Source organism: Carex rostrata, chromosome 26 (genome assembly GCF_964058835.1).
Source record: "Carex rostrata chromosome 26, lpCarRost1.2, whole genome shotgun sequence".
Taxonomy (NCBI): Eukaryota; Viridiplantae; Streptophyta; class Magnoliopsida; order Poales; family Cyperaceae; genus Carex; species Carex rostrata.
Window position 1 is genome coordinate 5,209,328 of NC_135943.1, and position 13,923 is coordinate 5,223,250.

The 13,923-nt window shown below is 33.9% G+C and overlaps 1 protein-coding gene and 1 pseudogene across 2 annotated transcripts in view; one reads left to right on the top strand and one right to left on the bottom strand.

Annotated features, from left to right (window-relative positions):
* Positions 1–13,923, bottom strand: part of LOC144544599 (fe(2+) transport protein 1-like) — a 46,905-nt gene that overhangs the window by 25,930 nt on the left and 7,052 nt on the right. Inside the window, exon 2 of the mRNA XM_078293132.1 lies at positions 7,073–7,222. Coding sequence (XP_078149258.1) covers positions 7,073–7,222 — 150 coding nt within the window. The remainder of the gene's footprint in view (positions 1–7,072; positions 7,223–13,923) is intronic.
* On the top strand, positions 796–4,805 carry LOC144544408 (cysteine-rich receptor-like protein kinase 10; annotated as a pseudogene). The gene is made up of 7 exons (XR_013508219.1): positions 796–1,239; positions 2,425–2,529; positions 2,622–2,800; positions 2,976–3,186; positions 3,627–3,864; positions 4,072–4,222; positions 4,399–4,805. The product of XR_013508219.1 is annotated as a cysteine-rich receptor-like protein kinase 10 (transcript).

Consider the following 13,923-nt stretch of genomic DNA (forward strand, 5'->3'; position numbering starts at 1 on the left):
CACCTCTAGCTGCGCATGTCTGGCAATGCTAATCATCGAGCAAGTTAGTCTGTATACACCTCAAGGCTCCTCTCACTATCGTCTAGCTGTATCATATTATCCAGATGCATTTAGCATAGTTTTGATCCTTCGCGTGTAGTTGCTGTCAATGTTTTGTCAGTAAAAGAAAAATTATAATTCCTCTAGCGCATCATCATTTTGTTCCTTGCCCAACAGAGCAATGCAGAACATTACTCCCTGCCTTTTTGCTCTCTTCCTCACAAATCTCTGCTTACATCTAGCATCTGCTTACAAAGTATGCCTCCCATTACGCGGCAACACCGGCAACTACACCGTAAATAGTGCATATAGTACCAACCTCGAGACACTCTCCTCCTCCTTTTTCACAGAAGCAGTTGCAAAACAGGGTTTTTATGAAAATACAATTGGTACAGCACCGAACCAGATCTCTGGTCTTGTCCTCTGTTGTGGCGACGTCAATTCTTCTATTTGCAGTGACTGCCTTAACCAATCCTTCCAAGATGTAATGAATCTATGCCCATACTCAAAAGAAGCAACTATATACTATGATTTGTGCACCTTCTCGTACTCCAATCAGCAGTTCCTCAACTCAACTAAAAATTGGCAACTATCACTACAATAAAGTAGACACTTTTTGCGAGGGAAAAAATGCATTTATGATGGTAGTCCGTCGCAAAAAGAAAAAACTGAACAATGAAAGTAATTCATCGCAAAAAGTCACTTTTTTATCCCCACGAAAAGTGTCTATATACTCTATCTGGAACATTATGACAGATGGTAGATTTAGTGGATGGGATCCATCGAATAATACTATAAAATATTACTTCCTCAATGTGATGAACACATTGCTAAGCAATGTCTCAGATCAGGCAGCTTATAACTCGAGAAAGCGTTTTGGGACTGGAGTGATAAACATAACAGCATCATCCTTGCCGGTGATCTATGGCTTGTCACAGTGCACGCCTGATTTTTCAAATTATACATGTCGTGCTTGTTTACAAGACCTTATTGATCAGACGCTAAACTATTTTGATGGGCGGAAAGGTGGAAGGATTTCAGGAGTGAGATGCAATCTGAGGTATGAAATATACAACTTCTTTTCCAGAAAACCAGATCAACAAATAGGTTCAATCTCAAGGACAATACAGACTCCTCCAGCATCTGTTAACCTTCCAATTCAGCCTCCTACAATGAATTATATATCAAGCACCAGTAAAGGTGAGAGTATTCAACACCTGACATGGACTCTTTTATGTATATTTCAATTTTCAAAAAAGAAAAGCTGGAATGTCTTTAATTCTTATATGTATGTTTATTTTACAAAATAGCAACAAACATACACAGCTCTACTAAATCCTTCAGCGTTAAGATTGAACTTGGGTACTATTATTTGTCAGCAGCTGATTTAAAATCCTCAATATAAAATATTTTAATATCTAGTATACAAGATTTCTCATAGGAACTATGGATCTTGTTAATTTCTAGTAGCTCTGAAATCTTTTTTTTTTTTTAATATATTTGCTTGCCTCAATAGGAAGCACAGGAAGTGGGCCAGGGTAAAAGGTTTGAAGGTTAGGTATAGGAAGAGACCAAATTTGTGATTCATGGAGAAATAAATGTATGTACAAATGGGACATGATAATATATATAAATGGAAAAGAACAGAGTGCTTTAGAAGTCCAATCTGGACTAATTATAGTAGATTGTGGTAAAAAGCATAGTAGGAATTATCGGTATCGGGATCGGGATCGGGATCGGTCCCGGCTGATATCGATATGGGATCGGGGTATCGGATCGGTATCGGCTTAGGATCGGGGTTTTTTTTTCTTTTTCTTTATGATTTGCTATGTGAGGATTGGCTCAGGATCGGATCGGGGTAGGCTGATACCGATACGTACCGGCCGATCCGTATCGGTATTGGCCGATATTTCCTACTATGGTAAAAAGAGTATTTGACAGAAACGTCGTTTCTTTGAAGTCCACATCTTTTCTTTCCCATAATTTCCTCTTTTCTTTCGTTTTGTTCATTCCTTATTTTGGTTGTGTTTCATTTGCTGTTGCAAGTGAAAGCTCATGCCCGTCTCTGATCTGGTCCTGACCTGTTGTTTTCGGGGAACACTACCCGCATCTCTCTTGAGATATTTGAACAAATCATTTGAAGACCATACAGCAAAACTTGGTAGAATTTAGAACAGGTGCCATAATGCAGAACCAATACCCGAATTACATCACCACCTGAATCCAACCTGATATTCATTTGCCAATTAATTTCCACTCTTTCGCTGTGTTTATCCATCAGTTCCTTATGAATGCTGAATTTTTTTAATTTAGTTCTCATCTATGTATAACTGTTACGAATTTATTGATATGTGTTGATAATTTCAATCTCAAATATACCTTCAGGAGGAAAGAGCTTGCACCTCATTATCATTGTCAGTGTATCTGTGACATTGCTTATTATTGGCTGCTTCATCAGCTTTTTCAAAATCAGAAAACTGAGATATGCAGGTTTACATTTTTATACCATTGAACTATACTTCTCAACATGTTCATTTGCATGAAAACATAGTTAACACACTATATTTTCATTAATGATTTAGAAAACGAGATTATTCAAAATGAAAGAATGCTTGCAACTTACAACGAAACACTGGATCTATGGAGCAGAGAAGGAAATTCAGATATTTCACTCATTAATTTCAATCAAATAGTCAATGCCACAGGTAACTTCTCATTTGACAATAAACTCAGCCAAGGTGGATTTGGACCCGTCTATAAGGTGCTTCTTATTTTCTTATTTATTTTAATTATTATTTTTTAGACCAAGAAGAACCATAAGTTAACTGGGCCATTATAGTAAAAGAAATCATTAAAAAACTGGCAAACAAAAACACTTTCTGATGAAATTAAAAGAAGAATTGGGTTTTATTCTGATTTCAAGTTCTTTCTTTTAGGGGGTGCTGCCAGATGGACTTGAGGTTGCTGTCAAGAGGCTTTCTACAAATTCATGTCAAGGTCTAGTTGAATTTGAAAATGAAATCCAACTTATCGCAAAGTTACAACATAAAAACTTAGTCCGGCTGGTCGGGTGGTGCATGCAAGGAGAGGAGAAAATATTGATTTACGAGTTTATGCCAAACAAGAGCTTAGACTATTTCATTTTCAGTATGTCTCTAGAAACCTATTTTGCAAGGATTAGTAGTAATCTTTTATCTGCTTTTGCCTTATGTTAATTTCCATTAATTGGAGTACTAGTTCAATTTACAAAGCTCATTTCTTTTTAGAAATCTTTTTCATTTTTCTTAGTACTTGTTGAGTCATCTGTAATAAATCACTGGGTTGTTAGTTATAAAGCAACTAATTTTTAATCATATAGTTTTCCGAATTTGGAGGCATATCAGATCACAACTTTCTTTATCTTCCATTCTAAGAACCTATTCAGCCATAAGTAAACATTTCAAAATTTGACTCCTCCTATTTTAAAGTTTTAATTGAAAAAGGTAATAATTCCAGACCACGGAAATGTCGAGTTGTTGGAATGTAATAGCAAAGATTATGCAACTTGTTTTTTTTTTTTCTTTATTATTTTAAGTGTTGCATTGCAGATAAAACTAGAGGAGCACTTCTAAATTGGGAAAGGCGATTTGAGATAATTGAAGGCATTGCTCAAGGACTCCTATATCTCCACAAACACTCGAGGCTAAGAATTATTCATAGGGATTTGAAAGCGAGCAACATTCTTTTAGACACTGAAATGAACCCAAAGATATCTGATTTTGGATTAGCAAGAATATTTGGTCCGAAGGAGCTCCAAGCAATTACTAATAGGGTGGTAGGAACATAGTGCGTATATATATGTGTTAAAGAAAATATGTCTAATATTAATTACTTTGTAAACAAAGAGCATAATTTAAATCACACACACTAATTAATTTATCATAAATCAGTCTACGAATAAGATTAACTTGCTAGCTACAAGAAATATTAATTATATATATTCAGAAGATTTACATCATCATATTAATTATGATTTTTCTTCTTGTTTACCAGCGGTTACATGGCTCCTGAGTATGCATCCGAGGGTCTTTTCTCCGTCAAATCAGATGTATTTAGCTTCGGTGTATTGCTTCTTGAGATTGTTAGTAGCAAAAAGAATATGAGTTTCCACCAATATGGTGACTTTCTCAACCTCCTTGGATTTGTAAGGACCTCATATATTGACATATACTAACACTTTTTTACTTAATTTAATATCCGGACCATAAAAGAATTCCTGTTAAAATCTCGGTTTATTTTTTGGTATTAAGGTACACTATATTTGATTTTGAGTACCTACAAGACTAGATAGTTCATAGCATAAATTTTTCTCTTTTGCAGGCATGGGATAGATGGAAAGATGGGAGATATTCTGAACTAATTTAATTTGTTCAACATTAACCCAAGTGTCCCAAAGACAGATAGAGAGATGTATTCATGTGGCTTTATTGTGTGTACAAGAAAATCCAGTTGATCGACCCATCATGTCAGATGCGATCGTGTATCTTACCACAGAAGCTATAGTTTTGCCAGAGCCGAAGCAGCCGGCGTACTTCAATATAAGAGTTACAGAGGAAGCAGTGAATCACCCGTCTATTAATTATGTGACCTTGACCAACCTAGAAGTGAGATAATTTTACTCGAGGTGATTAGTTACTTACTGCTGTAAAAATGACATCAATTACAATGGAAGTACTATTGATTATTATTTTGATCTAAATCTCAAATTATTTTTCATATGTACAGTAGATGTATCGCATAGGACGCATGCATGAAGTGCTGTGTTTGAAATTTAAATTTCCATTTTCTTGATTGTTAGGAATTAAATGTTAATGACTTGCAAACCCATGGCAATAATTTGCATTTATCAAAAGATGGAAAAGTCATTTTACATTAAATTTGCATTAATTCTGTCCTCATTGAGTTAATTTCTACCGGGTCAAGCACGTTCCCTCTGTTCAAACCATGCATGGTCAATCTCTTTCTTAGGTTTTTTTTTTTGTTATGGTGTATATACTAATATCCTAAAAAAAAGTACTATATATTTTAATTATACAGTAATCAATTTTTTTTAGGATATTAAAGAAAAGTACTATAGCTTTTATACAGTAATCAATTTCTATTACATACAATAGTACTATAGAAAGTCATTCGCAAAGAATCTAATATTTAAACTTGCACATCTTTAAAAATGGCAAAAATATAATTGAAAGATACACAGGTAATACTCAATTAATGCGGATGGTCCATAGTATATTTTTCCTAATTTTCTACACTGCTTTATTTGTTTCTGTTAAAATATAAACCTCATTATTCAGTTAATATAGAAGTAGGAATTTATTTATTTACAAATATAGGTAGATAACGGTAACGTGTACCGTCATTACTAAAATAGAAAATAGTACTAACAGCTAGTTTTGAGCCTTGGAGTTATAAATAGGAAATTTTGTAATAAGAAATACACACTTTTTTTCAATGGGGGGGGTGCTATACTGAGAGCAACGATTATAATTTTGAGAGCTGAGAGAATTTTTTGTTTCTAAATATCCAATTTACCCTTGCTTGTTAAATAGATTGATTGATTAACGGACCCACTTCCTCTCTCTCACTTAATTAATAATAGGACTAATTAAAGGAAAGTTTTTTCCATTAGAAAAATAAAAATCCTTCCTTCCATAAAATATATATCCCCAAAAATATTGAATGATTAGAACTGTAATCCACTGTGAATTTACAGTCAACGACCTTTCCATTGGGTGAGTTGTCAAAAAGTTTTAAATTTTAGTACATTTTTAAATTCATATGGTAGTAAAGTTTTAGTAAATATTTGTTTTTTAGTTCATTTAATTACCTGCTATCGATATATATTTCATAAATAGTTACAACCAGTACCTTCCTAAAAGCTAAAAACGAATTCCTCCAACTGAGAAAAACACGATTTGACATTGCTTTTCTGGACCCTCAATAATGACATTGCTTTTTCTGGACGCAAATATGATATGTGAAACATATATAACCCATTACAACAAAACTGCCATGAAGTACTTGGTTGATGCCTTGCTAAAGTATAAGGAAAAGAAACTTATATTTGCACCATACCGCCAAGGATAAGATGTTAATTAATTATACTCATGTAATTTATTGTATGTTTTTAACAAGTTTGTATTGATATTTTTTTTTATTACTTCAATTGTAGTAACCATTGGGTGCTTCTCGTTATCATGCCACAAATCTCTGCTGTCTATAAGCTGGACTCGTTGCCAGATCCAGACAGAGAATTGTTATTCATTACACACCTTAGAAAGTAATTCAAATACATATATACAATTTAAAACACGAAACACCAATACTTCTAAGTACTGCATAGTGACCTTTAGTATTATTTTCAAGGCTCATCAGCAATACTTACAAATGAGTAAAAATAGGCAGCGGGCCACGAGGAGCAGCATGGATGTTAGAGACTATGTGGTAAGAAAATATTCCAATATGAGTTTATCATTCTAATTTATTGCAATTTCCAATTGCACTACTAATTATATTTTATTTAAAATAATAAACATTTCAATGCCCTAGACAAGGGGGAGCCTGGGAATGCGACTATTTTGTGATGAATAACATAGATCATCATAAATTATTTTAGATCTTTTCCAAAGGTTTGCCAATTAATCACCTGTTTTTATCTATCATATATGTATGTTTTCATATTCATTTGTTATATATATGTATATGTTGTTAATATGTTTGGAGTTTGTTCATGCAGAGCAAATTGAGCAGTACACCGTACAAAAAGAATAACTTTGTTGAAAGAAAATACTAATTTAATTTTCAATTATTTTGACACAAAAAGGGGGGAATTTTTTTTCTTTTCTTTTCTAACTTAAGTAAGCATAGCTTGTTATTTTACAAACCACTTCAATTATTGAATTAAAGTTTAGTGCATGGCATCATTTTATCCTTTGCAATGACAAAATGGCAAAATAAGTCTCATAAAAATTAGCTGGGATAATTGAAGTACCTGAAGAATACAACCACCGAGCCCCATGCCTTCAAAGAGCTGATGGAAGCAAAGAGCAGCTACAAGAGGCCTTATCATGCACACATTTTGTGAGGCACCCACCCCTAGACCTATTACCCCCGAGTGCACTACTATTCCCAGTTCCAGCACCTGTCAAAGAAATACAAATTTTAAGTTCAAAATGCTTCGCTGCATGTGGTTAAGATAGTGAAGTTTTCTTTAATTAATTTCCACTACAACAAAGTAGATACTTTTTGCGAGAAAAAAAGTGCATTTATGACAGTCGTCCGTCGCAAAAAGAAAAAACTGAACAATAAGAGTAGTCCGTCGCAAAAAGTCACTTTTTTATCCTCGCAAAAAATGTCTCATTCTTGTAGTGTTCTTGACAGTACTATTTTACTTTTTATTTGAGGGAAAAAGAAATGAACGTCATAGCTATAGTATCTTAAATTAGATAATTAACAATCTAAGTAATAACAAGTTCATCTTTATGAAGAAAATGTTTGTACTTCTAGGAGTCCAATTGCTTTGATACAAATTAACGCTAATCATTAGAAGTCATATATATATGTGTGTGTATATATATATATATATGCAGCAGCTTTTGTATTAAACATTTTAAAAAATTTGAAGAAGACTGCTAAGTGCTAATCATATATAGGAAGCATAGGCATATTCTTTGATATTTAATTAATTAGTAGGAATACCGGAAGTATATGCGCTTAATTATTAATTAGTATCGTGTCCGTGCGTTGCAACAGAAACATATATATTATAAGATTGAATAGATTATAAAGAGACCTTTTTATTTAACATTCACACAAAATTAAGAAAAAATATATTTAATTGAAAATAAAAGACAAATAAAAAAAAAACGGAAATTCAAATAGTAAATAACAATAAAAGAAACAAACACCCATAGCTTAATTGCTCTGGTGCCTAAAGGAAAAAAATAAATGAAAACTTAAAACCCTAATATCCAGAAAACACTCCTAGATTTAATTAGAAGGCAGCTTCTGTTGCTTGGCCCCATGTTAAAAAAATAAAGAAAGAAAAACGAGCTTCATGATCCTTTCAAAAGAGTTCAAGAGTAGTAGATCGCTGTAATAACTAAATTTTATTACAATATTGTTTGACCCAAAGAATGCGATCGATGTCAAATATTTTTAGTCCATTCAATAACTTATTAGATTGAGATATACTGAGGTTTATTAAATCTAACTAACTAGTGCACAGGTTTTGCTTGCATTAATTCCTAACTTCCACCATTGGAAAAAATAGAATCAGCATCGGTTATATACAGATATCAGTATCGGTTCACTACCGATTCTGATGAGGGCGATACAAATACTAAACAAATCTGTATCGGTTGTTACAACCGATACTACTAGTTACTATCTGCATCGGTTGTAATTAACAACCGACACAGATCTATATTGTAAATTAGATTTTTTAAAATTCAGTAAAATATTATCAGCATCGGTTGTACAGTACAACCGATGCAGATATATATTTGAAAAAATATTTTTTAAATTCAGAAATTCACTATCAGCATCGGTTGTACAGTACAACCGATGCAGATATATATTTGAAATTATATTTTTTAAATTCAGAAATTACTATCAGCATCGGTTGTACAGTACAACCGATACTGATACTCTGTTGAATTTTTAAAAAATATTTTTTATAAATGGCCAGCTTCCATATTTATTTAGCTGGCCGAAATTTCAAATTATCACAAATCCTAAATTCTCAATAAAACACATCCTAAATTAATTTTCAATAAAACACATCCTAAATTAATTATCAATAAAACACATCCTAAATTAATTATATATCATACACATCCTAACTTATTACAAAAAATTCTTGTTCCTAACTTCCTCTCGTCTTAATTTCTTTCAGCAAGACTTGGGCCCACATATGGCGAAACTCGGCCAAGCGTTGTACCGTATATTTAGCGGGAATATCCTGCATTTTTAGAATTTGTGAAGAGCATATATATACAATTAAATTGATTATATTTGAAGCAACAATTCTTATTTTTGAAAAATTTATAAATGCATATATACCTTCAATTGCGGAAAAACATGGAGACAGTGCTTTATTATGTCTTGCATGAGCAACATGGTATAATATGCACATTCCCAGCCGGCTGGTTGTTGTGGGCACTATATAACAAGTTTCAAAAAAATAAAATGTTTGTATTACGAGCATACAAATGACTTATATGTATATTCATTATAATTATATCGCAATAGGAACTATTACCTTGCAATCGTTACGAACCGTTAAAGAAGCACCCATTTCCTTTATGAAGACACTGTTGAAATATGAAAACATTGCACAATCAGTACTTGCGAGACATTTTTTAAATGATAATATAATAATGAAATCATTAGTATTCTAAACAAAACGTAAAATTTAGGAAAGGCACTTACTCCTCGATAGCAGCACTGATCATCAGCATTCTTTTAGACTTCTTATCGGAATCGTACACGTACAATGAACGTTCTGTTGGCATAAGTACGACCAATATCCAATGATTTCTGCATGTTAGGTTTGTAGCATGTCATATTATTCAATTTATATGAATTGAAAGAAATATAATAAAATTAGAATATATATATATGTAACACTAACATCTGATGGTATGGTATGAAGATTAATCTCTTGTCCCGATTTTCTCGGAGTGCTTTCCCTATGTATTGAAGAACACGTCCTCGGTCATCATTCAACAGGGTGGCATTCGTTTGACTGGGGTTCATGAAACCAACCTGCTCACCGGGATATTCCTCCTTGAGGTATTTGTGCCAATACCTACAAAATAAAGACACAAAGGTGATCTCAATTTTGTGAAACTTGAATTACAAGTACTAAAATTCTGCAATTATTACAAATATTAACTCACAGCATCCAGATCTGAACAACTGGTGCAGTGAGCCACTCCTGTGGAGTAAGCAAGGCCGCATAATCATCTGCATAGACGCGTATGGAGTCATCTGAACATAAAAGATCAGCTGGGGAATCGATTTCGATTGGGCTGCCATCTAGCTCCAAAAACCAATCACGAATATGCTTGAATGTCTGTCCCAGCTTGTCAAAATTGATACCATCAAATGCCTTGCAGTGACTCGTTGCTATCGGACCTCCGGGAATAATCATTTCTTTGCCTGGTTCCTGCAAAATTTCATAATAAATTGAAGTAAAATCCAAAATCATCTATAACTCTATCACACATATACTAATTCGGAAGTATAACAACTTGTAATAATAATATACCTCAGCTGAACCTATCACTATCATGGACATCGGCCATGCAGTGAAACTGCCGAGGACATCCTTTAGGGTTTCCTGCTCGCCATTTGGTACCGGTAATGGGTGATCTATGAAGTCCGCATCGAAAATACCATCAACCATTACTCTTGCATGGTCGAACGGCATCGGCCTGTTGTGAATTGTTCCACCGGGTGCAACTGGAACGTGAATTGTCCCCATGGCTACTTGAATAGTGTTCCCATTGACAACTGCCTGGAGTTTGCAGCTTAGTTCTGCCTCCTGTTCAGATATATGTATTTACTCGAATAAACTAAAACGTATGAACAGCACAACATGTAATGGAAAATAAATGGTGAAATTTGAATATTATTGAATTTGAATTTGCATTACCTCAGTATACTCGGAAAGATCTGTAATTGGTTTGACTGACTGGCTGCTGCTCTGAAGGACTGTTGGGGTAAACGCCTGAACTTGTTGGCCCATTGACTGCTGAACCAAAAGTGCAAGTTGAACCTTCATTTCTTCCCTCATTTTTGCTTCTAGTCTCACCTCTATTTCTCTTACTTTCTCCTTCATTTCTTCCCTCAGTTCTTCCCTCATTTTTTCTTCAGAACTCGAGGGAGCGCGTCTCCTCCTTATTGAGCTCTTCTCATATGTTTTTCTCATAGGGACCAAACCTCCCACTCCTCTCACCCTCCCAGGATGTTCCGGATTTGGCAGAGATTTTCCGAGAACATCGTCGTATCGTTCGACGGCCAACAAGCCTTGTTTCATAGCCGCCTCTTGTTCTTCCTGGAATGACAACATGTTATAAACTAATAAATTAAAGTAGAGATTTCAATGAATGACAATATCTAAAATTCTTAAACTAATAAATTAAAGTAGAGGTTTCAATGAATGACAATATCTAAAATTCTTACAATTTTCTCGATGACCGGTGTGTATGTTTCTGGATAAAAGCGTTCCTTGGTCTCCTTATCGAGCTTTTGTCTTCCTAGTCTCCAGGTGACATGCCTATGCTCAATCGACATATCAAGGACCTCTTCTGGTTTCAATGCACTTGTTGAGCCTTGGGAAGACGGATCACTAGATGCTTTCTGGTCTGCAATCGTCTGCATAGCATCTGTAAGCCTACTCCGAAAACCCTCGCCCATGTAACCTCTAGATCCTAAGAAATGCGGATACTCATTTTTGTTCTGATTCTCCTTTCCAATCTTGCTAGCAGCCTACAATTAATATGTCAAGTCAATCATTGTAGGCCTTAATTATAAGAGAATTTGAATTCTTACTTAGAGATTAGGTAGGTGATCCGCATAAATAAACATACCTGAAACTCCTCCGTCTCTCGATACTTGACAAATACCTCCCAGTCTTTTTCTTCCATATTTTGCTTGGTAAAATCAGGCCTCTCACCCGCGCGCCACAATTTAGTCATCTCGGATCGCCACCTCCGGTGATAAGTAGCCATCTTCTGATAATAATAGTTCCTCACTTTTACGTCCTCTTTTATACCCCATCTCAGCTGCCAAACAAATAGAAATCAAAATTTAGAGTTAGATAATATCAAATGAAAGCTTGTGAACTTAGTACTACGTTATTTACCTTCACTGTTTCCCATATTTTCAGCTTGTTCTCTTCTGGAACATCTTTCCACAATACGAAACTTATAGGAATATTCCTTCTCACCATTATACCGAATTCCGTTGGAAAAGACGTTGTATCCCTAGTAACAACCGGCCTGTGAAACTTGTCAAGTTCCACCTCTTTCCCTTTCTCGTTAAACTTCTCCTTGATTGCATTAGGCCCTCTTCCTCGTTTCTTAGCCGAGGCTGTCTCACTATTGCTTTCCATATCTGAATTTGCAAGTCCAAATAAATCCAAGTCCAAATAAATTCAAAGTCCAAATAAATCCAAACTAACTTCAAACCAATTCAAATTAAATCAACAAATAAATCCAAACCAATTATTTTTGTTTGGTAACTAAACCAATTATTAACCCAAATTAGTAACAAGAATTTTCTAATGTATCTCTCGACAAAAATTAGTAACTAAACCAATTCTAATGTATCTCTCGACAAAAATTAGTAACAAGAATTTTCTAAATTCAATTGGTACCCGAATTAAATTGGTACCCGAATTATTTCTCAAATTGGTACCCTAATCTATCAAATTTGTAACAAATTTCTAACAAGTATATTCTTAAAATAGTTGGTACCCGAATTAATCAAATTATTTCTAACAAATTTCTAACAAATTTCTCTCAAATGTCAAACAAATCTCAAAAACAATTTCTAAATTCGGTTTGGTACCCGAATTGTAAACAATTTATAAATTCGGTTTGGTTGATTTGAAACCGAATTGATTTGATTTGAACTAATTTGAAACTACTTAAAATAGCAAAACTAAGATAGCAAAATTACCTAAAATGAGAGGGGAGTGGACTGAGAGGAGAGGGCCGAGAAAGGGAGCCGGCGGAGGAGAAAATAGGCCCGGGCCAACGGAGCGGCGGAGGAGAAGAGCAATGGAAACGGCTAGGTCACGGCTAGGTCACGGCGGAGAAGAGAACACAGAAACGGGTTTTGAGGTTTGAAATCAGGGCTAGGTCACGGCGGAGGAGAGGGTTTTGAGGTTTGCGGTTTTGGGTGTTTTGAAAAATTTGTAAGTTTTAAAGAATATAGAGGCGCTGGTTGGAGAGGGAAGCACTATCAGCATCGGTTCCTAGCTTAAGAACCGATGCTGATAACTATCAGCATCGGTTCTTAGCTTAGGAACCGATGCTGATAGTGATATTTATTTAAAATAATGCGGATTACAATCAGCATCGGTTCTTAAGCTAGGAACCGATGCTGATAGTGCTTCCCTCTCCAACCAGCGCCTCTATATTCTTTAAAACTTACAAATTTTTTATAAGAAATTTTAAATATAAAAAAAATGATGTTTATGTGTTATTTTATATTTTTGTATTTTAAATTTTAAAAAAAGAATTTTGGACCTGTTATTTTTTAATTTTGAATATAGAGGGGTAGCCTATCAGCATCGGTTCATAGATAGAAACCGATGCTGATAGTATTATATATATAAAATTATGCGGATTACTATCAGCATCGGTTCTGAAGTTAGGAACCGATGCTGATAGTGCTATTTATTGAAAATTGTGCTTTTTTTATTTTTGAATATGTATGTTATTTTAAAATATTAAAAAAAGGATGTTTATGTGTTATTTTATATTTTTGCATGTGTATGTCATTTTAAATATTAAAAAAACATGTTTATATTTTGATAAATGTGTGGAGGTTTTATATTTTGTATGTTATTTTAAAAAATAAAAAAGGGATGTTTATGTGTTATTTTATATTTTATAAATAAACTTGAAAATTATTTTGAAAAATTATTTAGTATAATTATTAGTTTATAAATTACTTTAGTACATAAGCTATTTTAAAAATTACTTATAAAATAAAATAAAATAAGCTACTAAAATAATAAACTTTAAAATTTAAAAATAAGCTAATAAATTACATATAACGTGAAAAAAAATAAGCTACAACACGTGCTGAAGAATAACTTGCATG